This window comes from Macrobrachium nipponense, chromosome 36 (assembly GCF_015104395.2).
Source record: "Macrobrachium nipponense isolate FS-2020 chromosome 36, ASM1510439v2, whole genome shotgun sequence".
Taxonomy (NCBI): domain Eukaryota; kingdom Metazoa; phylum Arthropoda; class Malacostraca; order Decapoda; family Palaemonidae; genus Macrobrachium; species Macrobrachium nipponense.
The window spans coordinates 39,676,162-39,702,186 of NC_087220.1; the positions used below are offsets into that span (position 1 = coordinate 39,676,162).

At 41.4% G+C, this 26,025-nt stretch overlaps 2 protein-coding genes across 3 annotated transcripts in view; one reads left to right on the forward strand and one right to left on the reverse strand.

Annotated features, from left to right (window-relative positions):
• Positions 1–26,025, forward strand: part of LOC135203311 (uncharacterized) — a 251,748-nt gene that overhangs the window by 87,989 nt on the left and 137,734 nt on the right. The gene's annotated exons all lie outside the window — the stretch shown is intronic.
• Positions 12,620–26,025, reverse strand: part of LOC135203239 (uncharacterized) — a 77,521-nt gene continuing 64,115 nt past the window's right edge. Inside the window, exons 6-7 of the mRNA XM_064233013.1 lie at positions 13,945–14,126; positions 12,620–13,197 (exon numbers count right to left, since the gene is read on the reverse strand). Of these exons, the coding sequence (XP_064089083.1) occupies positions 13,052–13,197; positions 13,945–14,126 (328 nt within the window). The 3' untranslated portion in view covers positions 12,620–13,051. The remainder of the gene's footprint in view (positions 13,198–13,944; positions 14,127–26,025) is intronic.

Consider the following 26,025-nt stretch of genomic DNA (forward strand, 5'->3'; position numbering starts at 1 on the left):
TGTTGTGCCAGTCCTCTGTTGTTTGTCATTCTCCTGTCTGTATACTTGTGGGTCTTCGTTTGTTTGTTTCGTTTGTATGGTGTTTTTACGTTGCATAGGAACCATTGGTTATTCAGCAACGGCCACCAATGGCATTACGTGACTTCCAAACCACGCCCCGAGAGTGAACTTCTATCACCAGAAATACACATCTCTCACTCCTCAATGGAGTTGCCGAGAATTGAACCCGCGACCACCGCGGTGAGAAGCAAACACCAAACCAATAACATCACTGAGACGCTTTTGTGGGTCTTCGTCTACTTTTATTAGTCCTTCTTCCCATGCACTTTTTAGCCACTCGTCTTCACTGGTTTTCAGATATTACCCCAGTGATCTATTCTCAATGTTGACGCAGTCCTCTATACTTTAGTCTGTCTCATGTATTGTCCGTGCATTGGTTTGTTGTGCCAGTCCTCTGTTGTTTGTCATTCTCCTGTCTGTATACTTGTGGGTCTTCGTTTGTTTGTTTGTTTGTATGGTGTTTTTACGTTGCACAGAACCATTGGTTATTCAGCAACGGCACCAATGGCATTACGTGACTTCCGAACCACGCCGAGAGTGAACTTCTATCACCAGAAATACACATCTCTCACTCCTCAATGGAGTTGCCGAGAATTGAACCCGCGACCACCGCGGTGAGAAGCAAACACCAAACCAATATCATCACTGAGACGCTTTTGTGTCTTCGTCTACTTTTATTAGTCCTTCTTTCCCATGCACTTTTTAGCCACTCGTCTTCACTGGTTTTCAGATATTACCCCAGTGCTCTATTCTCGATGTTGACGCAGTCCTCTATACTTAGTAGTTCTCTCCCTCCTTCCTTTCGTGTTATGTATAGTCTGTCTGTATTTGCTCTCGGGTGTAGTGCTTTGTATATTGCTCATTTGTTTGCCTGGTTTTCTGGATCTTATGCTGCAGAGTTCTGCCTTGTCCGTTCCATTCCACTATTTCTGCGCTGTATCTGATTGCTGGCACTGCCCATGTGTTTATGGCTTTTATCATATTTCCGGCGTTGAGTTTTGACTTGAGTATCGCCTTGAGTCTCTGCATATATTCTTTCCGGATCGTGTCCTTCATCTCTTGGTGTTTTATATCCCCTCCTTCCATTATTCCAGTCTCATCTAAGTGTTTGATGTTGCTCCCATCTGGTAGCTTTATCCCTTCAGTTCTCGTTACTTTGCCTTTTTGTATGTTGACTAAGGCGCATTTTTCTATTCCAAACTCCATCCTGATGTCCCCAGATACAATCCTAACAGTCTGGATTAGGGTATCTATTTCCTTGATGCTCTTACCATACAGCTTGATGTCGTCCATGAACATCAGATGGTTGATTCTGTTGCCTCTTTTCTTGAGTTGGTACCCGGCATCCATCTTCTGTAGTACTTTTGTCATGGGAATCATGGCTACTACGAAGAGTAGTGGGGACAGTGAGTCGCCCTGGAAGATCCCTCCTCCTGCATGTTAACCTCTGCTAGTCTTATTCCAAGGCTTGTAAGTATTGTATTCCTGTTGCGCATTGTATTTTTGAGGAAGCTGATGGTGTTTTCCTCTGCCCCATATATTTTCAGGCATTCTATTAGCCATGTGTGTGGTATCATGTCGAAGGCTTTCTTATAGTCTATCTATGCAATGCTTAGGTTGGTTTTCCTTCTCCTAATGTTCTTCATTACCATTTTGTCTATTAGGAGCTGGTCTTTTGTGCCCATACACTTCCTTCTGCAGCCTTTCAGTTGGTGGGGGATGGTGTTTGTCTCCTCTAGGTAGATGTATAGTCTTTCACTGATGATACCTGTTAGCAACTTCCACATTATTTGTAGGCAGGTGATAGGCCTGTAGTTACTGGCTATGTTTCCCTTACTCTTGTCTTTTTGTACTAAGGATGTTCTTCCTGTCTGACTGTGTCTGTCATGATCTCTGTGAATCTTTGTTTTATTCTCCCTATTTCTTCTTCCTTGACTTCCTGGAGCCATGTTGCATGTTTGTTGTGTGATACCGGATTGCTCCATATGTTTTCCCAGAGTCTCTTACTTTGTTCGGCTTCAGGAATTTCTGGGTGGTTGTCTTCCCCTCTTAGTTGGCTATATAGTCTTTTCTGGTTGGTTCCGAATAGTTTGTTCTGTTGGTATCCCTTATTCCTGTTCATGTACCGTTGGATCTTATGTGCTTTGGCCTTAAGCCTCTGTTTTACATCTTCTATTGTGTTGTTTAGTCCCCTCTCTTGTACTTTGTATTTCTCGTTGAGTTCCTCCCTTGTTTTTTTTGCTTCTTAGCCTTTTTTCTGCCATCTCTTTCAGTTTACACAAGTCAGATCTCATCACCATGATTTGCTTTTCCAGGCGCCTTTTCCAAGGAGGTTGCTGTTTTGCTTTATGTTGGGTTGGTTGTGCTGGTGGTGTTGGTGTTCGAATCCCCATCAGTTCTGCTACTAATCTTGCTCCTGCATATGCCAAGATATTTGTTTCTGTGATACTGGTGGTGTGTATTATGCCCATTGTTTCATTGACCTCACTTGTTTTCTCCCTTAATTTCTTGGTGTTGTAGGCTTTCATGGAGGGGATGATTGATCTCTCTGTATCTGGCTCCATCCATTGTCTAATCTTTTCTACCCATTCCGTCCTCTGTTACTTCATCGGTGTTTCTTCATGTGTCGTTGTTTGATACCTCATCATCCCTGTCGTCTTCTGTGGCATCGTCTCTCAGTTCGTCTTCGTGTAATTCGTTGTCGTGTGACATTTCCCTTTCCAGTTCTTCTCTTTCTGTTGGGGAGAGCCAGTTCTTTTTCTTTATGTTCCTTACTTGATCTGCCAGCCTCTGCTCTGTTTGGGGGGTGTTATTCCTCGCATTCCAGATGTTGGACCACACCTTCTTCTATATCCTCTCCCGTCGGGTTCTTCTGGGATGTAGCATCTCCATATTTCCTTATTTTCTTTTCATTTGTCCATTTTTCTTCCTTTTTGCTTCTGTAGCTCCAATCTCAGGCTGTGATTACTGTCATTGTGGTGGTCAGTTGCTGGATGACGACCTCCAAGTACCTGACCGTCTTCCCCTTCAATTGGGTTGAATACCTGGTTGCCGGACGAAGCTCCTCTGTTGCCAGAGGTTCCATTTACGTCGTTGTCGTTTATTCTTGGGATCGTGCCTAGTGCTCCTATGATTATGGGTACGATTTCCACTGGCATATCCCATATCCTTCTTATTTCTATTTTCAGATCTTGATACTTTCCCCATCCATTTTTTCCCTTTTCTTTTGTTTCTCTTCAACTCTGGTGTCCCATGGTATTGCGACATCAATGAGTGATACTTTCTTCTTGACTTGTCAATCAACGTCACGTCTGGTCTATTTGCACGTATCACCCTATCCGTTCTGATACCATAGTCCCAGAGGATCTTTGCCTGATCGTTTTCTATCACTCCCTCAGGTTGGTGCTCGTACCACTTATTACTGCAAGGTAGCTGATGTTTCTTGCACAGGCTCCAGTGGAGGGCTTTTGCCACTGAATCATGCCTCTTTTTGTACTGGTTCTGTGCAAGTGCCGGGCGGGCATTTCACGTCGCTTGCTATGTGGTTTATGGTTTCATTTTTCGTATTGCACTTCCTACATATGGGAGAAATGTTATTTCCGTCTATCGTTCTTTGAACATATCTGGTTCTTAGGGCCTGATCTTGTGCCGCTGTTATCATTCCTTCAGTTTCCTTCTTTAGCTCTCCCCTCTGTAGCCATTGCCAATTGTCATCGCTGGCTAGTTCTTTAGTCTGTCTCATGTATTGTCCGTGCATTGGTTTGTTGTGCCAGTCGTCTGTTCTGTCTGTCATTCTCCTGTCTGTATATTTCTGGGTCTTCGTCTACTTTTATTAGTCCTTCTTCCCATGCACTTTTTAGCCACTCGTCTTCACTGGTTTTCAGATATTGCCCCAGTGCTCTGTTCTCGATGTTGACGCAGTCCTCTATACTTAGTAGTCCTCTCCCTTCTTCCTTTCGTGTTATGTATAGTCTGTCCGTATTTGCTCTTGGGTGTAGTGCTTTGTGTATTGTCATATGTTTCCTGGTTTTCTGTTTATTATTATTATTATTATTATTATTATTATTATTATTATTATTATTATTATTATTATTATTATTATTATTATTATTATTATTATCAAAAAATATCCACAATTATATATTAAAAATATATATTCTGTGGTCTAAATTATAGGTAGGTGATTATATAAATGAGCACCAAAAGGACATAGAAATAGTTTATACCTACAAAAACACTTTGGCAAAAGCCCTTACAAAGAACAATAACAGTACCGAGAGAAATAACGGTGTTTACAAGGTTCCATGTCATGATTGCAGTGGTTGTTACTACGGGGAAAGTGGTAGGAGATTAGAGGTAAGATTAAGGGAACACAGAAGGGCCTATGATCTTCATGCACAGGGCAGAGCTTTGGTGGCTCTTAGTTTTAATTTAGACCACAGAATCAATCGGGATGGTGCACAAATCATTTTTAAAAGCGACGATTCTCACATGAGAATATCTTTTAAAGATAATAAGTCGTTTACAAATGAAGACCCTTTTATAAACAGTTTCATTGCCAAGCAATACTTAAGATTTTAATTTTAAAACTGACGTTGACCATGTGAACCCTGATGCTCTGCTTCCTCTTCCCCTCTCTCTACAGATAGCCGACGTCCCTGTGGATGTTTCCGACTGTGGCACCTATGCAGTGCAAGCTGGAGCAACTTCACAGGTTTGGAGATCGAGGAAATTGGTGCAACTGCCTGTTGAGTTTGGGATTACTTACCACACAAACCAGCATTTCGATGATGGGCTGTTATTTTCTCGCTCCGCCCACCTTTTTTTAGATGCTCTTCGGGAGGAAACTATCCTCTCCATTACATTTTAACGTTACACTGATGAGGAACACCGTTCAGGTGTTTCAAAGTCTTTGTTCTATTTGTACATCAATATATATTTTTAATATATGATTATGGATATTTTTTAACAATTTGTTTTCACGAGACTGTGAATTTCTTAACATTATTATTATTATTACTGTGGATATTTTTTAACAATTTGTTTTCACGAGGCTGTGAATTTCTTAACATTATTATTATTATTATTGTTATTATTATTATTATTATTATTATTATTATTGTTTTTTTTTTTTTTTTTTGCTCTATCACAGTCCTCCAATTCGACTGGGTGGTATTTATAGTGTGGGGTTCCGGGTTGCATCCTGCCTCCTTAGGAGTCCATCACTTTTCTTACTATGTGCGCCGTTTCTAGGATCACACTCTTCTGCATGAGTCCTGGAGCTACTCCAGCCTCTAGTTTTTCTAGATTCCTTTTCAAGGATCTTGGGATTGTGCCTAGTGCTCCTATGATTATGGGTACGATTTCCACTGGCATATCCCATATTCCTCTTATTTCTATTTTCAGATCTTGATACCTCTTTCTCTTCAACTCTGGTATCCCATGGTATTGCGACATCAATGAGTGATACTTTCTTCTTGACTTTGTCAATCAACGTCACGTCTGGTCTGTTTTTGCACGATCACCCTATCCGTTCTGATACCATAGTCCCAGAGGATCTTTGCCTGATCGTTTTCTATCACTCCCTCTGGTTGGTGCTCGTACCACTTATTACTGCAAGGTAGCTGATGTTTCTTGCACAGGCTCCAGTGGAGGGCTTTTGCCACTGAATCATGCCTCTTTTTGTACTGGTTCTGTGCAAGTGCCGGGCATTCACTTGCTATGTGGTTTATGGTTTCTTTTTCGGTATTGGGCCACTTCCTACGTATGGGAGAGAGGTTTATTTCCGTCTATCGTTCTTTGAATATATCTGGTTCTTAGGGCCTGATCTTGTGCCGCTGTTATCATTCCTTCAGTTTCCTTCTTTAGCTCTCCCCTCTGTAGCCATTGCCATGTGTCATCGCTGGCTAGTTCTTTAGTCTGTCTCATGCATTGTCCCGTGCATTGGTTTGTTGTGCCAGTCCTCTGTTCTGTCTGTCATTCTCCTGTCTCTGAATATTTTCTGGGTCTTCGTCTATTTTTATTAGTCCTTCTTCCATGCACTCTTTAGCCACTCGTCTTCACTGGTTTTCAGATATTGCCCCAGTGCTCTGTTTTTCGATGTTGACTCAGTCCTCTATACTTAGTAGTCCTCTCCCTCCTTCCTTTCGTGTCATGTATAGTCTGTCTGTATTTGCTCTTGGGTGTAGTGCTTTGTGTATTGTCATATGTTTCCTGGTTTTCTGATCTATGCTGCGGAGTTCTGCCTTCGTCCATTCCACTATTCCTGCGCTGTATCTGATTACTGGCACTGCCCATGTGTTTATGGCTTTTATCATATTTCCGGCGTTGAGTTTTGACTTGAGTATCTTCTTGAGTCCCTGCATATATTCTTTCCGGATCGTGTCCTTCATCTCTTGGTGTTTTATATCCCCTCCTTCCATTATTCCCAGGTATTTGTATCCTGTCTCATCTATGTGTTTTTTTTTCGATGTTGCTCCCATCTGTAGCTTTATCCCTTCAGTTCTCGTTACTTTGCCTCTTTGTATGTTGACTAATGCGCATTTTTTGTTCTATTCCAAACTCCATCCTGATGTCCCCAGATACAATCCTTACAGTCTGGATTAGGGTATCTATGTCCTTGATGCTCTTACCATACAGCTTGATGTCGTCCATGAACATCAGATGGTTGATTCTGTTGCCTCTTTTCTTGAGTTGGTACCCGGCATCCATCTTCTGTAGTACTTTTGTCATGGGAATCATGGCTACTACGAAGAGTAGTGGGGACAGTGAGTCGCCCGGGAAGATCCCTCTCCTGATATTAACCTCCGCTAGTCTTATTCCAAGGCTTGTAAGTATTGTATTCCTGTTGCGCATTGTATTTTTGAGGAAGCTGATGGTGTTTTCCTCTGCCCCATATATTTTCAGGCATTCTATTAGCCATGTGTGTGGTATCATGTCGAAGGCTTTCTTATAGTCTATCCATACCATGCTTAGGTTGGTTTTCCTTCTCCTACTCTTCTTCATTACCATTTTGTCTATCAGGAGCTGGTCTTTTGTGCCCCTACACTTCCTTCTGCAGCCTTTCTGTTGGTGGGGGATGGTGTTTTGTCTCCTCTAGGTAATTGTATAGCCTTTCACTGATGATACCTGTTAGTAACTTCCACATTATTTGTAGGCAGGTGATAGGCCTGTAGTTACTGGCTATATTTCCCTTACTCTTGTCTTTTTGTACTAAGGATGTTCTTCCTGTGGTCATCCATTTGGGTGCATGGTGATTTGAGATACAATGCTGGAGTGTTTCTGCTATTCGTGGGTGTAGGGCCTTGAAGTTTTTGAGCCAGTATCCATGGACTTCATCAGGACCTGGGGCTTTCCAGTTTGGCATTTTCTTTAGTTGGTGTCTGACTGTGTCTGTCGTTATCTCTGTGAATCTTTGTTTTATTCTCCCTGTTTCTTCTTCCTTGACTTCCTGGAGCCATGTTGCATGTTTGTTGTGTGATACCGGATTGCTCCATATGTTTTCCCAGAGTCTCTTACTTGGTTCGGCTTCAGGAATTTCTGGGTGGTTGTCTTCCCCTCTTAGTTGGCTGTATAGTCTTTTCTGGTTGGTTCCGAATAGTTTGTTCTGTTGGTATCCCTTATTCCTGTTCATGTACCATTGGATCTTATGTGCTTTGGCCTGAAGCCTCTGTTTTACATCTTCTGTTGTGTTGTTTAGTCCCCTCTCTTGTACTTTGTATTTCTTGTTGAGTTCCTCCCTTGTTTTCTTGCTTCTTAGCCTTTTTTCTGCCATCTCTTTCAGTTTACTCAAGTCAGATCTCATCACCATGATTTGCTTTTCCAGGCACCTTTTCCAGGGAGGTTGCTGTTTTGGTTTCTGTTGGTTGATTGTGCTGGTGGTGTGTTGGTCGAATCCCCATCAGTTCTGCTACTAATCTTGCTCCTGCATATGCCAAGTTATTTGTTTCTGCAATACTGGTGGTGTGATTTATGCCCATTATTTCATTGACCTCACTTACCTCACTTGTTTTCTCCCTTAATTTCTTGGGTGTTGTAGGCTTTCATGGAGGGGATCTTTGTTCTCTCTGTATCTGGCTCCATCCATTGTCTAATCTTTTCTACCCATTCCGTCCTCTCTGTTACTTCGTCGGTGTTTCTTCGTGTGTCGTTGTTTGATACCTCATCATCCCTGTCGTCTTCTGTGGCATCGTCTTTCAGTTCGTCTTCGTGTAATTCGTTGTCATGTGACATTTCCCTTTCCAGTTCTTCTCTTTCTGTTAGGGAGAGCCAGTTCTTTTTCTTTATGTTCCTTACTTGGTCTGCCAGCCTCTGCTCTGTTTGGGGGGTGTTATTCCTCGCATTCCAGATGTTGACCAACCTTCTTCTATATCCTCTCTCTGTCGGGTTTGCTTCTGATGTAGCATCTGCCCATATTTCCTTATTTTCTTTTTTCGTTCTCTTGTCCATTTCTTTCCTTTTTTGCTTCCTTGTAGCTCAATCCATCCAATCTCAATGGCTTGTTGATTACTGTCGTTGTGGTGGTCAGATGCTGGATGACAACCTCCAAGTACCTGACCGTCTTCCCCTTCAATTGGGTTGAATACCTGGTTGCCGGACGAAGCTCCTCTGTTGCCAGAGGTTCCATTTACGTCGTTGTCGTTTATTCCTTCATTTCTTTCCATCATTGCTGAGATTTGCTATTTAACCCATATAGCTGGACCCTACCCCATCAGGGATAGGTACTCATTTACAGATGAGTAGACTGAGGATATTATGGTAAAGATCCTTTCCCAAGGAATCAACGCTGAGGAGAGCGGTCACCCATCCAACGACTGACCAGCCCCAATGTTGCTTAACTTAATCAGTCCATTGACGACCTAACCCACTATGCCACGGCGCCACATTATTATTATTATTATTATTATTATTATTATTTATTATTATTATTTAGAAGATAAACCATGTTCATATGATTCGCAAGTCAGCTACAATTAAAGGAGAAGTAGCTTACTCACCTACTGTACATTTCAGGGCCGTGTCTAATTGATTTCCGTCAATAAAATCTTACCAAAGTATCTGGTATGGATCGTATTTTGCAAATAGCTATTTGAAACCACGGTCTCATTGGCAAAAATATGCAGTGATGTCTAATGTGGATAATTAAGGCAGTTATCAGAGTAAATCAAAGAAATTTAAGGGGAAACTTAGCTAAATTTAATATAGGGCCCACCCAGAGAGAGGCCTAGTTTGTGACGTAAGACTATGACATCAGACGTAAAAGCAGGGTTTTTTCCAGTAGTGTGTCATAAATATTTAACCCTCTTTTAGAATATGTAATAAAGGAAAGGCTAGGCAAATTACTGTTGAGAATGACGATAATATTACGGTTTCCATTGGTTATACCACGGTAATTAATATGAATTTGGTACATATACATAAAACAATATTATAGCAAGGGGATTTGGTAAATATACATATGGCAATATCACTATTTTCACTGTACACTTTTATGTTGACTATAGGAATACATAAGTTATAACAATTTCTATTTACCTTTTGACTATCAGCTATACAAAACTTTTGGAATTGGTGAAATACAATCACATTGAAATGGAAATACGATCATTTAGAGGTGTTGGTACGATAATTTGCCCTAATGTACCTGGTAACCTTGCATAATAGTAAACACCGCCGACAAAAGGGCGAAGGCAGCCGATCGTCATTGGTTAAAGCCAGGGTATTAGGGTATAGTGAGTGTTGCTTCACCTATGGCAAGCCTAGCAAACTGTCCTCATGGCTTAAGGACTGCTTTCGTGTTACTTTTTTTTTGCAGTATGCAACAAGAAAAGAATCATATGCATCATATGTTACTTATTAACCGGTAAGTGGTTAATAAGGCGATACACAAACACCAAATGATTTAGACAAGAGGACAATGGTGACCTTTATAGGGATTATATTAGAATGACGAGTATGATAAAGAGAGAGATACAAACTTTTTGTTTATATCAAGGCCTTTCTAACTTTTCAGACCAAGAATAAACAATGGCCGAATTTGCTTGACCAATAAACTATCTCACTGATTAGCATCAGCGACCATTTTTAACAACTTGCCTATTCTACTGACCTCCTTACACACACACACACACACACACACTGTAGCGGGATCACAAGCTTAAAAGCAAGCGGCAATCCCCCCCCCCCCCCCCACATAAACTTAATCTATCTGGCTACCAAACCCACCCTCAGTCACACTTTCCTCTTTACACTACAGAATACAAGCAGGACAATTGACCTATACCTACACACAGAACAAAAAACAAACAAACACATGTACTTACCAACTCCAGATACTCCAGGCTTTGCTGTGCTGTCCGCTGGTCAAGGTCACGGAGATACCAACAACAAAAAAGACCACAACCAAAAACCACAACACAACAACAACACAACACCCAAGGACCACAACCCCACAACAACAAAAAAGGAACACAACCACAACTCAACAACACAACATCCAAGGACCACAACTCATCAACACAGCAGACCAACAAGAAACACAACCACAACTCAACAACAACCAAGGAACACAACCACAACAAAAGACCAATGCACAAACATTTACCAACACAAAAAAACAACAAAAGACCAAAATAAAGCAACAAACAATTGAAGTTATCAAAAAAATGACCAAAACACGAAAAAGTAAATAATATACAGTTACTTATACACCAACACCTAACAACAACCCTCAAGACCACAACAACTCACATATAATCCCAACAGGAACTCACATTCAACTTAACAAAAAACCTCACAGCACAACAACTCCTAAGCAACCAAATATTAAACCCAAAACACAATCAGCAACAAACCATAACACACTATTTTAAATAACTTAACCAATCCCTCAACACTTTCCACAGACTACTGATTATCACAGCTTCTGACTAAGGACTGACTAATTACTCACTCAAAACACAGAACTCTGATCTCCAACGCACCAGCAGACAACTCAGAACTAAACACCAACAACCAGTTTCAGTCGTTAACCATCCAACCACCAATTATCCCCCCCCCCCCCCCCCCCCGCCCATGTCAGTCTGTCTCTCTGTCTTCTGTCTCTCTCTGTCTCTCTCTCACACGCACAGACGTTGTCAAATGGAATTCCATAACTCCTCCATAACACACACACACACACACACACACACACACACACACACACACACACACACACCCACATATATATATATATATATATATATATAATATATATATATATATATAAATTTCATTTATGTATTGTGTATCTGCATTGACGTACGTACCTTATCTGTCTATATACTTGTATGTATACGACATTTGTATTCATGTATGTTCTATCATCTTCTTCCCTGATGTCGAAGTATGAATAATAACAATAACGACGATTATTATAATACTAATAACAAGAATAATGAAAATAACTGTAATGAATATTAATGTAATTATTAATCATTGATGATTAATAACATAATTATCACACTTTAAGTGGCCATGTGCATTGGAAAAACATTTTTACTCATTGGCTAAAAACTGGTCTTTATCCACATAGACCCTAAGACCGTTTGGCAAATTTCGCGGGTAGCAGAACGATACTTTACGTATCCTTGAAACTGCAAGGTAACAATGGTTTTCGAGTGTGTAAGACTTAGTGCATATTTCAAATGAACTGAAACGGGGCTTGCGCCATGGAACTGTATTCCAAATTAATATTCTCATTTATTGCCCATTCTTTAATTGTAATTTACTTGGGAGTTTGAATGTGTGAGACAATATAGGAATTCCATATAGTACTGTTACTACTGCTACCAACATCTGAGTCTTCATTCATAAAGTATATGGGCGGAGGCCTCTAGTAACGTCACTACAGTATCAAAGAGTGGGAGGGTCTTTTAGTAATGACGTTATACTAGCCTCTATGTACGAGCCTGCTAGATCTAGCTAAGTTTCCCTTTAAATTTCTTTGATTTACTCTGATAAGTGCCTTAATTATCAAAATTAGACATCACTACATATTTTTCCGAATTAGGCTGTGGCTCCAAATAGCTATTTCCAAAATACGATCCATATCCGATGTTTTGGTGAGATTCTATTGACGAAAATCAATTATACATGGCCCTGAAATGCATATTAACTGTCAATTTCGACTTCAGCCAAGCCACTTGAAATCCATTGGACTATGGGAAGCAGAGAGGGGGGCAAAATAAACAACCCGCTTGGTTTGGCAGCAATCAATGTTTACATTTATTTCATGTATCCTTATTGTCTACTTGTAGCCTTTCTTGATAAATATTCGGGGTATAGAGGGTACAACATGATACACTTCAGTTTATAAAAATCAAAGAATGCATGGGTTAGATTGCAGTTCCTCTGAATTGGCCCACATGCACGTCGAGGTTCCTTAACTGTGGTCGTGGATGCCTTTAAAGGTCGCTAATCTACATATGGAAGGCAGTGAAGTTCCCTTAAATTATACATCTTGATATCCCCAAAAAGGTTCTTAAGCAGGTAGGTCCTGGCTGGTCTTAAAATAATTCCAAAAGCTAAATGACGGACGGATCTCAAGGATTCTTAGTTGATCCCAAATGTTGTTTCAGGGTACCTTAGCTAATCTCCTTTACATACAGTACCTGGACATTTCTCATTGTTCACAAATGTTGATCCTGGAGAAAATTCTTGTCTCAACCTTGATACCAACTGGTTCTCGAGATTCCGTCATATAATTCTTTAAATCCTTTAAAATGATCAACATGTTTCCCTAAACTAGGGCATGGACGGACATATTGGCAACTTAACCAAGATCTTAGATATTATGGTTTTGCATTATTAACCCTGTATGATTAAGGTTGATTTACCTAAACACAGGATCCTAACCACCATCCACAATGATCATGGTTCCTACACCTAGGTCCTACGGGTTTATAGGCGACAAAGTTCCTTAATCTAGGTCTGGGAGTGTCGTTAAGATTCTTTAACCTAGATCCCTGATAGTAGTCAGCATCCGATGCAACAGAGGATCCAGCGTCACCTCCTCTAACCGTTCGTCAAGTTGCTGGAAATCCAATTGCTCAACCAGGTCCCGTGGCTCTATCTCTACATCTCTAGCTGCTAAGAGATCTGGAACGAAAGCAATTGCTTGTGATTATATACTGAAGGCTAGCAGAAAGACCCTCAAGTCAAAAATATCTAAGAATTTTGATAGCTACATTAAATTAAAATAATCAAAAGCCCTAAATAAGAGTATATAAGTATTTTGAAATGCACATCTGGTAAAGCTAATCAATCTGGCATTTTACTGCAATGAGAAAAGAAATCCTCATTTCTGAGATCAGACTAAACACAATATCTTTTTTTATTATTGAAAATATAGAGACTACATAATAATGTCACCGGGTTTCTGTAGTCTGTTATTTAACGGGTATTACTCATGAATAACTGTAACATACATTTTTGAGTTTGCCACCAATTACTGGAATTAACAGTAACCTCAGTGAATGAAACTAGTTGTGAGCCCTTTTGAGCTTGCTGTCAACTGGAACCAAATAGAATTAAAATATTCAATTACTCAAACTATCAAGCCCACATAACATTCACCAAAAACTGGCAATAAACGTTCGAGTTTACAGTTAATTTTTGCAGCTGTAGAGAACTGGGGAGCACAGGAATCAGCAGTGAATTTTGGTTTTAACCGAGTTTAGCATGCCTCAAACATGGTGTATTTTTTTTAGTTTACTGTTAATTTCTGCAACATATCTATTTACATTTATTTACAATAAGCTGTCAATCCCAGACATCAAGTCGGAAATAAAAGAAAAGTTCGACTTCCTAAAATCATGGAATCACGAATGACTGGGGTAAACTCACCGTAACAGAAGAGTCTCTCAGCAAAGGCAGCAATAAGGACAAAGAAGTCTTTGTCCAGTGCCTCTTCAGGTAGAGGCACCATTGAGGTCAACTTCTCCAGCTGCGTCTCTGACAGCTCCCCTCCAAGGGCGTCGCCCAGGGCTTTCCCGAAGTCGCTAGCCAGTAAGCGTTCAATGCGTATGCTCTATTAGAATGAAGTGATTATCAGGCAAGGTTAACACATTATGAAATTTCTTAATTTTTTACGTTTCATTACGGAAATCTCATTGTATTCTAGTCATCCCGAATGGGTGTAAGGTAGAAGACAAGAATAAATTTTTCAGTATTAAATACATGAAAATAGTAGGAAATGTACAAGCTGCATTAAAGTCTTCAAGTTATTTAATTAATTTCCCTTAACACTAGTAACACGTGCATACATCCACACACACAAACACACACATACACACGCACACACACACACACACACACATATAGTATATATATATATATATATATTATATATTGCTAGACGGAGAGCACAACCAGGCCCACTTCTAAGTCTTAAGGGATGAAGGCACTAGCCCCAGAGCTTTTTTCTTGGCTTATTGTTGTGGGTCACCACATGCTGTGCCAACATATATAAATATATAAAATTACACCACATATCTGACCGTCCTACACGGCATAACTGGTAGGTTTTACAATGAAAAAAGACAAGGCCACTAGCTACCTGCAGACAAAGAATGATAAGGAGTGGAATGGGGCGGACACGGGGGAGGGAATGAACGGCAAACCCCTGCAGGTCACTGTCGGGGATGTGGTCATTCCTCTGGCTAAGAATTTGGGAGGATTTCGACATCACAATCCAACCAAACCCAACTGGCTCAACAAACAAATTCATTGTCAGTATGGAACTGGATTTTGAACGTAAAATTTAGGCCAAAAGACAAACACTGGTACCTATGAGGTCAGTGAGAGCTGAAAGGGAAATGGAGGGAAAAGAAGGTTTGAAAGGTGTAACAGGAGGAAAACCTCGCAGTTGCACTATGAAAAAAATGTTAGCAGAGGGCAGAGAATAAAAAAAAGAACGAGAAAATGAAATGAGGTATAGTAAAATGAAAGAAAGGCGTTGCAGCTAGAAACCGAAGGAACCCTGAAAAGAACCTTAAGTAATGCCTACAGTTCACCGTGTGAGGTGCGCTGAGGGCACTACCCCCTTACGTGTTCATGTCAGTGCTGACCGCGTTAATCACCTGCGGCAACCATAATGTCTTCCACAGAGGTCCCCCAAATTCTGATAGATATAAGGGTATGATAATGGACGACTCCAAGTGATTAGTTTTCGACTGTCAGATTAACAGAGTTTTCTGGAGTAATGACCAACCTTTAGGATTAGAGGACAATTAATTCACTATGAGAAATATTTTCAAATTTATGGAGCCATACAAATACATATCAGTCATGCATGTTTGTATTGACATTTGCAACAGGCATGGCTTTCAGAAATTAAATCGGCTATTTTGACGAGTATATAATACTGCATAGAGACGGTCAGATCCAATTCTTTTGCTTACAAAAGCGTAATTATTTGTTTAATGTTTGTTGTAATTATGAAATTGGGAAACTTTTAAATTTCAATTTTCATTAGCCATGTACTTTAGCATTTAATGTTGAAATTTTGGGCTGCCTTGGATGAAATGATTCTTTCTATTGTACATTAATGTAATAGGAAGTCATAATTGATGATAATGAACAGGACCACCAAAACGATATATTCGACATCTCTTGAACTGTTACCAAATCTGGTAAAAATGTCCCTTACGTCCACTTCATTATATTTTAATTGCTAATTTTCTTCGTACACACACACACACACACACACACACACACACACACACACACACACACACACACATATATATAATATATATATATATATATATATGTATATATAGTTATATATATATATATTTAATATATCAAATAGTATATAAGCGTATATATAAGCGAATCCACAGGAAAATGGCTTGCAGAAATCTGTACCGAGTGTCGACAATGCCTTCGGAACGGATTTCTGCCTGTGAGGACCAGAGATTAAGACAGGTAGCTGGGTACTGATAATTTATTTGTTGTTGTTTAAGATTAAGCTGGCCTTGTGCCAGCACGGGCTCTTGCTCACAGAGCAGCCCGTAATAAAAATAATTTATTTAGACAAACTGAGTTGACATAAACAGGTGCGGACGGATATGTAGTGCAGTCTACGCACCGCAAACAGAAATGACTCGAGACGGTAAATTTGTGTTTTTCTTCACGACATTCATTTAGATATAATTAGGCGTACAAATAATGGAATTGCAAGTGTTATACATCGGCGAAAAGGCCGCGGAACGCTCTATCAGACGGAAGTAAGAACAACGCGACTTGATGATTGGTTACAATGAAAATAGGGAAAAAGCGTTGTCCTTACAAATACTCCGCCCCAAGACAATGATTATGGAGTAATTATTGGATGACAATCTTTGAGGCAAGGGGGCGGACCCCGTGTCGTTGTGGCACTTGATGTGGGGCGTCCTCGAGTATAGTCCTTCGGTTTTGCTGATCGACAGATGCCTCCCCTGGCGGTAGCCTGGGGGGTTCTACTGTTTGCCCGGCGACCAAGACTGCGAGAAAGAGCTGCATTGTGTGTGGTGGAGTGGGACGGCCGTAGGGATCCCCAGGTGCGGCAGCGGCATAGGTTGGCTGAGGAAGTCCCCAGCGCAGCAGCGGCGTCCCGCGGGCAGAGTGGAACCACATGTGAGCAGCGGCGTCAGCAGGTCAAGGAAAACCCACAGGTAGCGGCGTCGGCATGCAGGGGAGGCCACAGGCGTGGCAGCGGTGTCGGTAGGCCGAGGAGGACTGCAGGCGGCGGCGTCAGAAAGGGTGTGAGCAGGTTCACAGGTGTAGCATCAACGTCAGGAAGGCCGAACGAGCCCCAGGAATAACGGCAGTGTCGAGGTTTGAAGAGGCCACAGGCAGCGACGTCAGGGGGCCGAGCAGGCCCACGTGCGCGGCAGCGACGTCGGGTGGGTAATGCTAAGGTCACCCCACATTCACGTATCAACCGCACGCACGGCCACGCATGAGCGGAAATTGGTAGTTGGCAACAGCTCACGTCAGTAAACCGTAAATGTAACGTAAAACACACGTAAAATCGTAAACGTACAGGATTATCCCAAGACCTGACGGTCTCAGTTATTTCTTTCATTGACATGGCGGATTTTGGAATAGTCCTTTAGCACTGGCTCCTGATACGATTTCCACGTTCTCCTGACTTTTGACCGCTATCATCAATCAGACGATGAATTGGAATCTGTCAGAGGGATACAGGGTAATCCCAGGCTCTTATTCCCAAGGTAGTATTCCAGCGTTCGGTACACAAATCTCAACCAGAAATCAACAAACCGGGTCATTTTTCGTCAACAGGACTCCGGCATCTACCGCATATACGTCGTCTGTCACACCTGCTCCAGTAAGAAATTAATTTATGATTAGCAACGCAGGAACAGTAGAGGAGTTGGGGCCTGGTGTTATTGGTAAGGTTTCCTTTAGGCTATGAATAATCCCGGGTTGGACGAGTACTTATATGGACCCATGCAGTGCGAACCATTTGTGTGGGAGCAGGACTAATGGCTTCATAGCCCAGGGGCTGTTTTCTCTGTGTCTCAGGTGGCTGATCATGATTCAGAATATGGAGACAAGGTTTCAATAAAAGGCGAGTGGAAATGGATAACGAATATAAAAATACTGGGGAAATTTCTGACGAAGACAATTGTTAGGATGTCTAGTAGTCCCTTTTTTGAAATAACCTTTACTGCTTAGGCCAAAAAATAACAAAAGACTTCACTTGTAGACAGCAAACGTATAGTATAATCTGCTAGAATAACTTTCACACACACACACACGAACACTTTCCCGGTAACACGGTATCCTCAGATTATGGAAGTGTCGAAGATATTTATTTCTTCTCGAATAGCAGTCTTACAATAATGGTGTAACAAAAATAATGTAAATATCTAACAGGAATTCCTATAATAACATCTAAAAAATATTTATCTTGAATAGGTATAATTCCTATTATTTGTAAGAATGTTTGATAAGTTATTAGATGTTATTCTATATCGCTTAAATATAAATCGCCCATACTCAACAGTTTTTATAAGTCTAAGTGTATGTCTGAATGGTAAAATCGAAGCAAGACAATTCTAGTGCTAATCTTATATAAGAGCTCCCAAAGCGTTCATAAATCATAATTCCTAAAACTACGTATTGTATTCCTTGTCGACTGGTTACTTGGTTATTGCTATAAATATCATTCAGAATGGGGTTAATATATAATCAGTGATGTGCTCATTTACAACCATTATTCTAATTACGTCTACTGAAATGTTTTTGTTGTACAATTAGAAAGTATATATCTTGGTAAATCTCTCTCTCTCTCTCTCTCTCTCTCTCTCTCTCTCTTCTCTCTCTCTCAATGATAATAAATCTCGATTTTGTGTGCATATAATTTTCAACTGTAATATTCAGCTGTGTTGTAGATGTCTTTCGCGGATTCAAACAGAATAAAATAGAAAAAAATTAAAAACTGCAGTAATGTGCTCATACCCCTGGCAACAGCACAGCCCCACAACGGTGGGCGTGGTCTTGACGTGAAGTTGATCGGCGTAAGTTCCGGTAGACGTCCGACCTTGCTTTCTTTGCGCGTACATTTGCGGCACAATTTACGTCGCTGGCTTTACGTCCGGTAGCCCGTGTCCTGTTTACCAGCTGTTCAAGGTCATTTCACCGCGATGATGCCTAAGATCCACATACGTGGGCATACGCCGTCGTGATACGTGAATGTGTGACCCCAGCTTAATGCGTGGCCGTGCGTGCGTTGATACGTGAAGTGTGTGACCTTAGCATAAAGCAGGTCCCTCGGTGTAGCAACGGCATCGGCAGGCAGGGTAGGCCCACAGGCAGCGACGTCGGGTGGGTAAAGCACATCCCTGGCTATAGCAGCAGTGTCGGCAGGCAGGGGAAGCCCACAGGCAGCGACGTCGGTGGGTAAAGCACATCCCTGGGTGTAGCAGCGGCGCCGGCAGGCAGGGGATTTCGTCTGGGGACTCGCAGGTGCAGCAATGGCGCCGGGGGAAAAACCGAGGAGGCCCGCAGTTGCGGCGGGTCGAGAAGATATCTGGCGTCCCCCAGGTGAGACAAAGGAGGCCGTGACGTCGGATGGAAGTTTCTGAACCGCCGCCTGAATTTTGTGTTGGGTGACCAGCACCCAGCTACCCGTCCTCGAAATAAACGCCAAAACACGCTGGGAAGCAGTGCCGTGATTAGTCCGTTAATGGCGTTGGTGTAGTCCTCCGCAGTGGAGTTTTCAGAGACCTAAACTGTGGCGCCGTACTGAGTCCGTTAAAGGTTCTCCGAAGGTGAACGGCCGTAATTAGTTCGTTAAAGGCTGGGCCTAAACCGCTGTGTCACCAACTCCGGGAGGTCACCAGTTGTGAGGACCAGAGATTAAGACAGGTAGCTGGGTACTGATAATTTATTTACGTTGTTGTTGTTGTTTTAGATTAAGCTGGCCTTGTGCCAGCACGGGCTCTTGCTCACAGAGCAGCCCGTAAAAATTTATTTACAGACAAACTGAGTTGACATAGACAGGTGCGGACGGATATGTAGTGCAGTCTCGCACCGCAAACAGAAATGACTCCGAGACGGTAAATTTGTGTTTTCTTACAGACATTCATTTAGATATAATTAGACGTACAAATAATGGAATTGCAAGTGTTATACATCGGCGAAAAGGCCGCGGAACGCTCTATCACACTGAAGTAAGAACAACGCGACTTGATGATTGGTTACAATGAAAATAGGGAAAAAGCGTTGTCCTTACATGCCTATCATTTTGCTGCGGTATTCGCTTGTATATAATCGTAAGGTGAATGAATACAAGAGATGCACATCGAGCTCTCAGTCTTAATAAATCTAAATCAAATAAGTACAATATTTTTCTCACTTCTAGTCAAAATAACACCACACAAGACGGCGTACAGGAGCCGCATCTGCCCACTCCTTTCCTCATTAACAATTGGACACGGGAGATTTGCCTACTTCGCTCCTCCCACCCAAAACCTCTGCCTCTCGTACAGCTAAGTTACCCCCATTGTCCTATTTTCCACACCTGGTGTTGTCCTGCGAATTTCTTTCCAGATCAACCCCAAAAGAAGCCGGCGCCAAGATGCGAAAACAAAAGACAAAAAAGAGAGAGGGACAGAGCAGAAAAGTCTCTCTCCGATCGTGTTAAGTGACTTACATTCTCCGCCTTACATAAAATCCCAATTATATCAATCGCATTTTTCGATCGACAATCACAGTGCATCCTTAATTTGCAGAATTAGGAGATGCAAGAAGTTGTGCACCACCTTTCACGCGTTCCAGGTGCTAGAGTGTCAATCACCTACCCTGAATCCCAAAGTATCAAGAATAAAGAGCTGCTGTTAACATTTTTTGTATGATTTACCACAACTGTACAAAAATCTCATTTCTGTACATGTTGGGTTCTTCATAAAAGTGATTTATATTTTACTGGGGTTTCACAGTGGCACTAATTCCTTTGTTAATTAACGTAACCTCAGTGCCACGGAGCTAGTGCCAATAGCTCCTGTATAATTACTTCTGATTTACATAATATTTATCTTAGTTAAGTGTAACTTTGCATTTTTTTCCTTAAATCCATCACTTTTAACAACCTTTTTCTGCCTTTTCTCTTTATTACTTGCGTGGCACCCATTCTTGTCGGATGTCAGTTAATTTTAGAGTAAATGATAAACTTCACTCAGCCACACATCTAATAAATGGCGACCATGGCCAGCATTCGCATAATCAAAAGCCTTAATTGATCTCTCATCAGAGTAGAAATTATTCCCACTGACTAAGTGTAATATCAGAGTTTTGCGGGAGAAAGGAACCTTATCGTGATACCCCCTTTGTCTTTTTTCGCACCTTTGGCACCCGTGAACAGTGGTACACAACTGTAAATACTTTATTCTAGTGTTTTCATTCTACACCTTTTATTTATTAATTATTCGTAAGATCTCAGACGGAGAGTGTGATAACGTTTCATTCATTCACCGTTTGTTGCCACTTACGCATGCATTTTAGCCGTGTATGATATCTGCGAGACAACGTGTCTCTAGTAGTTAGGCATTAGCTAGGAAAGTGCAGTGATAACCATTGTTAATTGTTACATTGACGGGAAAGTGTTACGATATTCATTCTAGCTTGGAAATCCTTTCTGGCAAACCCCTCTACGATAAGCCGTAGCCTCATAGTAACCAACGTCTGCTTAAATTCTTTTTACAAACTTTAACTTGTTAGTTAAAACGGTAGAGTAATTTGATTCACATAAAATTGTACCGTTAATTCATACAGAAATACCATTATAAATCATAACAGCTTAAGTAGCGAAACTGTGTTTGCATTCATATGACAGCGTATTTACCACTGACTACGGTCTAGTTGACAGTTCTAGATGGATAAGCACAAAATCCTTTCACTTTCACTTAGAGCCTTCCATAACCCGAACATCCTTATTATTCCTTGTTGTGTTATTGGTTTAATCATTAACGTATTTTCTATAGGTACGACATTCTTGAACACGCACCTTTTATGAGAGCAGAATAATATTTACTCATGTCATGTAGCATATTGTTATTATTGGAAGTATATATAAACCTTCTGTTTTATAGCAGACCCATATATTGAATGACCTAATAAATCCTTACTTTTCGTTCCTTTGGAACTGACAAGCTTTTTGGCCATTTCCCTGATTTTTTTCTTTTATCCCGATTTTATTTCCTTGAGTAAGTCTCGCAAGGGGGTAGATATCACAAGCCCTTTTACAACTCAAAACTTACGCGCTCATTAGCGCAGTTTCATTTTACCATTACTGAAATTTTTTTCTTTCTTTATTACTTTATTATACTTTTGCGGTTTCCCGCACCCATTCACTGTACTAAATACGTCTGCATTTTGATTTTTGCGGTCTCCCGCACACATTTATTATAAACTATATTACGAACATTGGTGCCAGCCCGTGTGCATGTTACCCGGTGTTTTCAAACACCTACTTACCAACTTGTGCAATAGCCAGTTTGTCCGTGCACAAGTCCCTAACGTCTGCATTTTAATTTTGCGGTCTCCCACACACATTCATTATACGTAACTATCACCTAACCGCTGCACAAAAAATCGGTACCAGTCCGTGTGCATGTTACATGTGTTTTCGAACACCTACTTACCATCCTATGCAGTAGCCGGTTTTGTCCGTGCACAAGTCCATCACACCTGTACTTTGATTTTATCCTCCTTCTACGCGAACGAAAAAACGTCCTGAGGGACCCACAAACTTTGATCTTTCAGGAACATCATTAATCCTGTTCTATATGAACAAAATCTACCCACTACCAGTGCCACTACCTGTTCACTGAACATCCCTCCGCACTCGACGACAACTAATTGTCGTGTGTAATTGCCTAACCATTCATCCTGTAAGTGCCACCTTCATTTGCCTTTCAGTCCTTGGCTTTTCCAAGCCCTTTACAGGTATCTGGCCCAGTGCCTCGAATATTACTCTGAATAAACCCTCATCCCACGGGACCAGCAAACAACTTTTATTCTCTTTCCTATCCCCAGCCTTGGCGGCTCCCCCTGTTTTGCTAACTGAGGACCCGTCTTGGCCCTTCCTTCCTATTTTCCTGCCTTGGTGTTTCCACAGATTCGCAGCCTGCAACAGTTCCATCTTGGCCTTGCTTTCACAGTGCCACACCTGTTCTATGGCACACCAATTTACTTAATACCAGTGCCATTGGGGGGCACTCACCATTTCGTGGAGAGGACTAATACCCAACAATACACCTCTCTCCCACAACCATGGCTTCTTATGCTGAATTATACCAGACCTTTCTAGGAATGGGACAGGGTCTGGCCCTCAGAGGAGAAACCCTAACAACTTAGATTGACACCCAAGTGACCAAAGCCCTAAGGGATCAAGAAGCCAGGGATGAGAGGGAAAGAGCAGAGAGAGAAGCCAGGGAGGACAGGGAAAGAGCAGAGAGAGAAGCCAGGGAGAAGGAGAGACTAGCGCTAGAAGCCCAGCGGCCCATGACTCAGAAGACGAGCTCAAAGCATGGCTCGATCACATAGAGAACGTGTTTGCCAACTATGCTCCCACTGCAATCGAGATCTCGCTAATTTTGAACAAACACGTAAAGGGCAAATGTTTAATCGCACTGCGTACTTTGGCAACTGCTGAGCAAGGAGATATTGCAGCAGTCAGAAGGGCAGTCAACAAAGTCTATGAAATCACACCTGAACGCTGGAGACAATGCTGGCGTAGTGTACACAAAGAGGCCGGACAGTCCTGGGTGGACTGGACATATCACAAAGGAAGCAATTTCAACCGTTGGCTGGATTACCTTGAAGTCAGAATGCTTGCGGACCTTCCTGAGCATGTGCAATTGGAGGATTTTCTTATTATGCTCCAAGCGCACTTGCCACCTATATTTATGAAAAGCATCCAACAACCATTGCGGAATGCTACCATTTGGCAGATGATTGGGAAACACATCATCCCCACCTTAGCTCTCTCAACAAGAAGATTACACCTCCAAGTTCCACATCCTCAATGGCCCGGAACAAGGATTGGCCCACCTCTAAGCCAGTACATGCAGCTTCTGCAAACGAACTGGACATAGCATTGAGCAGTGTCGCAACATACCATGTGACAACCAACACATTGTGACCACCGCTACCCCTACGAGCTCAGAGGATGCAATGCCTCCCTGAGCCAGCTTCAGGCCTGTTCCCTTTAACGGAACAATGCCATCAAGACACTACAGCCAGAACTATTGCATTGCATGCAAAATTCATATGAATTGCATGCAGAATCATGAATATATATATATATATATATATGTTATATATATGTATTATATATTATATGATATATATATGTATGTACATGTGTATTATGTATATATTCATATATGTGTAATGTATATTATATATGTGCACGCACACCCACACACACACACATATATATATGTATATATATATATATATATATATATAATATCTATATATATATATATATATATATATATGTGTGTGTGTGTGTGTGTGCGTGCACATATATAATATACATTACACATATAGATTATATACATAATACCCCACACACACAATATTTATTTATATAAAGTGGTTAAACTCATGACTAGCCAAGCACTGGCACGAATGAATGAAAATGAACCTAAAAACTGAGACACTCGCACACAATATTTACATTTAGACTCATGTTTCCTGACAGACAAAAAAAAAAAAAAAAAAAACAGAGTTAATTAAAATGATATTGTTATGATACAATAAAGTTTGTTCATACTACCTGGCAGATATATATATATATAGCTGTATTTTCTGAAGTCGACAGAATTTTAAAAAACCGGCACACGCAGTGGTCGGCCATGTGGTTAGTACCCATTCCCGCCGCTGGGAGTCGGGTATCAGGAACCATTCCCGTTTTCTATTCATAATTTTTATTTCCACTGTCCCCTGAGGGGAGGTGGGTGGGTACTTGATTATATATATCTGCCAGGTAAGTATGAACAAACTTTATTGTATCATAACAATATCATTTTGTTCATGAAACTTACCTGTCAGATATATATATAGCTGAATCCCACCGTTGGAGGTGGGAAGGGACAGAATAGAAGGATTTTGGGAAACAAATGCATGCAGATGATTTACATCTTGGTTCCATCTGTTAGCATAGCTGGCTTCGTGGTTATTGCCAAGTAAGTCTGCTTGTACTACTAGAGTTGCCAGCGAGGTAGAGACCTATTAGCTGGTGCACTCCAGATGATCTGTCAACAGGGGCGAGACCACGACGTGACTAAGACCATATTTGACCATACCATGAGGGCTAAGAAGTAAAATAAAAATATATATATATATATATATATATATATATATATATATAGATATATATATGATATCACCACCTGACCAACCTAGCCAAAGTTAAGGTGTTTTAACTAAGGCTTAAGAGTTAAGAAGTCGCCATTGGCGGCGACTCAATAACTAAATTAAGAGCTCTTCCTAACCATTTTCTACAGGATAGGATGAGTGGTACTTCTTGCCCCCCAAGATTGTGTCTGCAGACACGTATGGCCCTAGCGAGCAGCAGATCTCATATGCCGTCTTCACATCCCGCAGGAAGTGTGAAGCGAACACAGAGTTGCTTCGCTAAAACGTGGTACTCAGTATGATACTGAGTGCCATGCTCTGTTGAAATGCTTCCGAGGCCGCGCCCTCACCTCGTGAGCATTCAGATCAAAAGATTTCAAATCTTTGTGCAAACACAATGAAGGAGCCTTTTTGAAAGAACTCCTTAACACTAAAGCCAGGGTGTTCTTTGATATGGGCAAGTCTGGTCTTTTTCGGAACACTGCAGATTGTCTGAAGGACTTCGACTTTCTTTAGTTTTATGTAGATAAAACTTGAGAGACCCGGCAGGGCACAGGACTCTCTCTGGCTCTTGCCCAATAACTTTTGCCATCCCTTGATTCCAAGCTTCCTGGCCCAAGGACTAGACGGGTTTCCATTCTTAGGCCACAACGGAAGGTTTAGCGAACACACCGCATTGTGTTCCCTAAAGCCAAAACTTCTGACGATGGCTTAAAACCTCACTAACCCTCTTTGTCGTATCTAGAGTGGTTAGAAAATAGGCCTTTCCTGGTCCATGTACAATAAGTAACCAAAAGGAGAGGTTCGAAATGCTTTGACATCAAGAACTTCAGACTACGTCTAAGTTCCATATAGAAAGCTTCGATCTGGACATGCACAGTCAGTCCGTCTGTACTAAAGTCAGGTGACCGACCAGTTGACCAGTCAGACGAATCAAGGACAGCAAGGCTGTACCTTGAAGACCATAAGGCACTATTCTTCGCTGAAGGATGAGTGTCTGGACTGCCTGGGCGATTCAAGCTAAGCAAACTTGGGGGGTGTGTATCA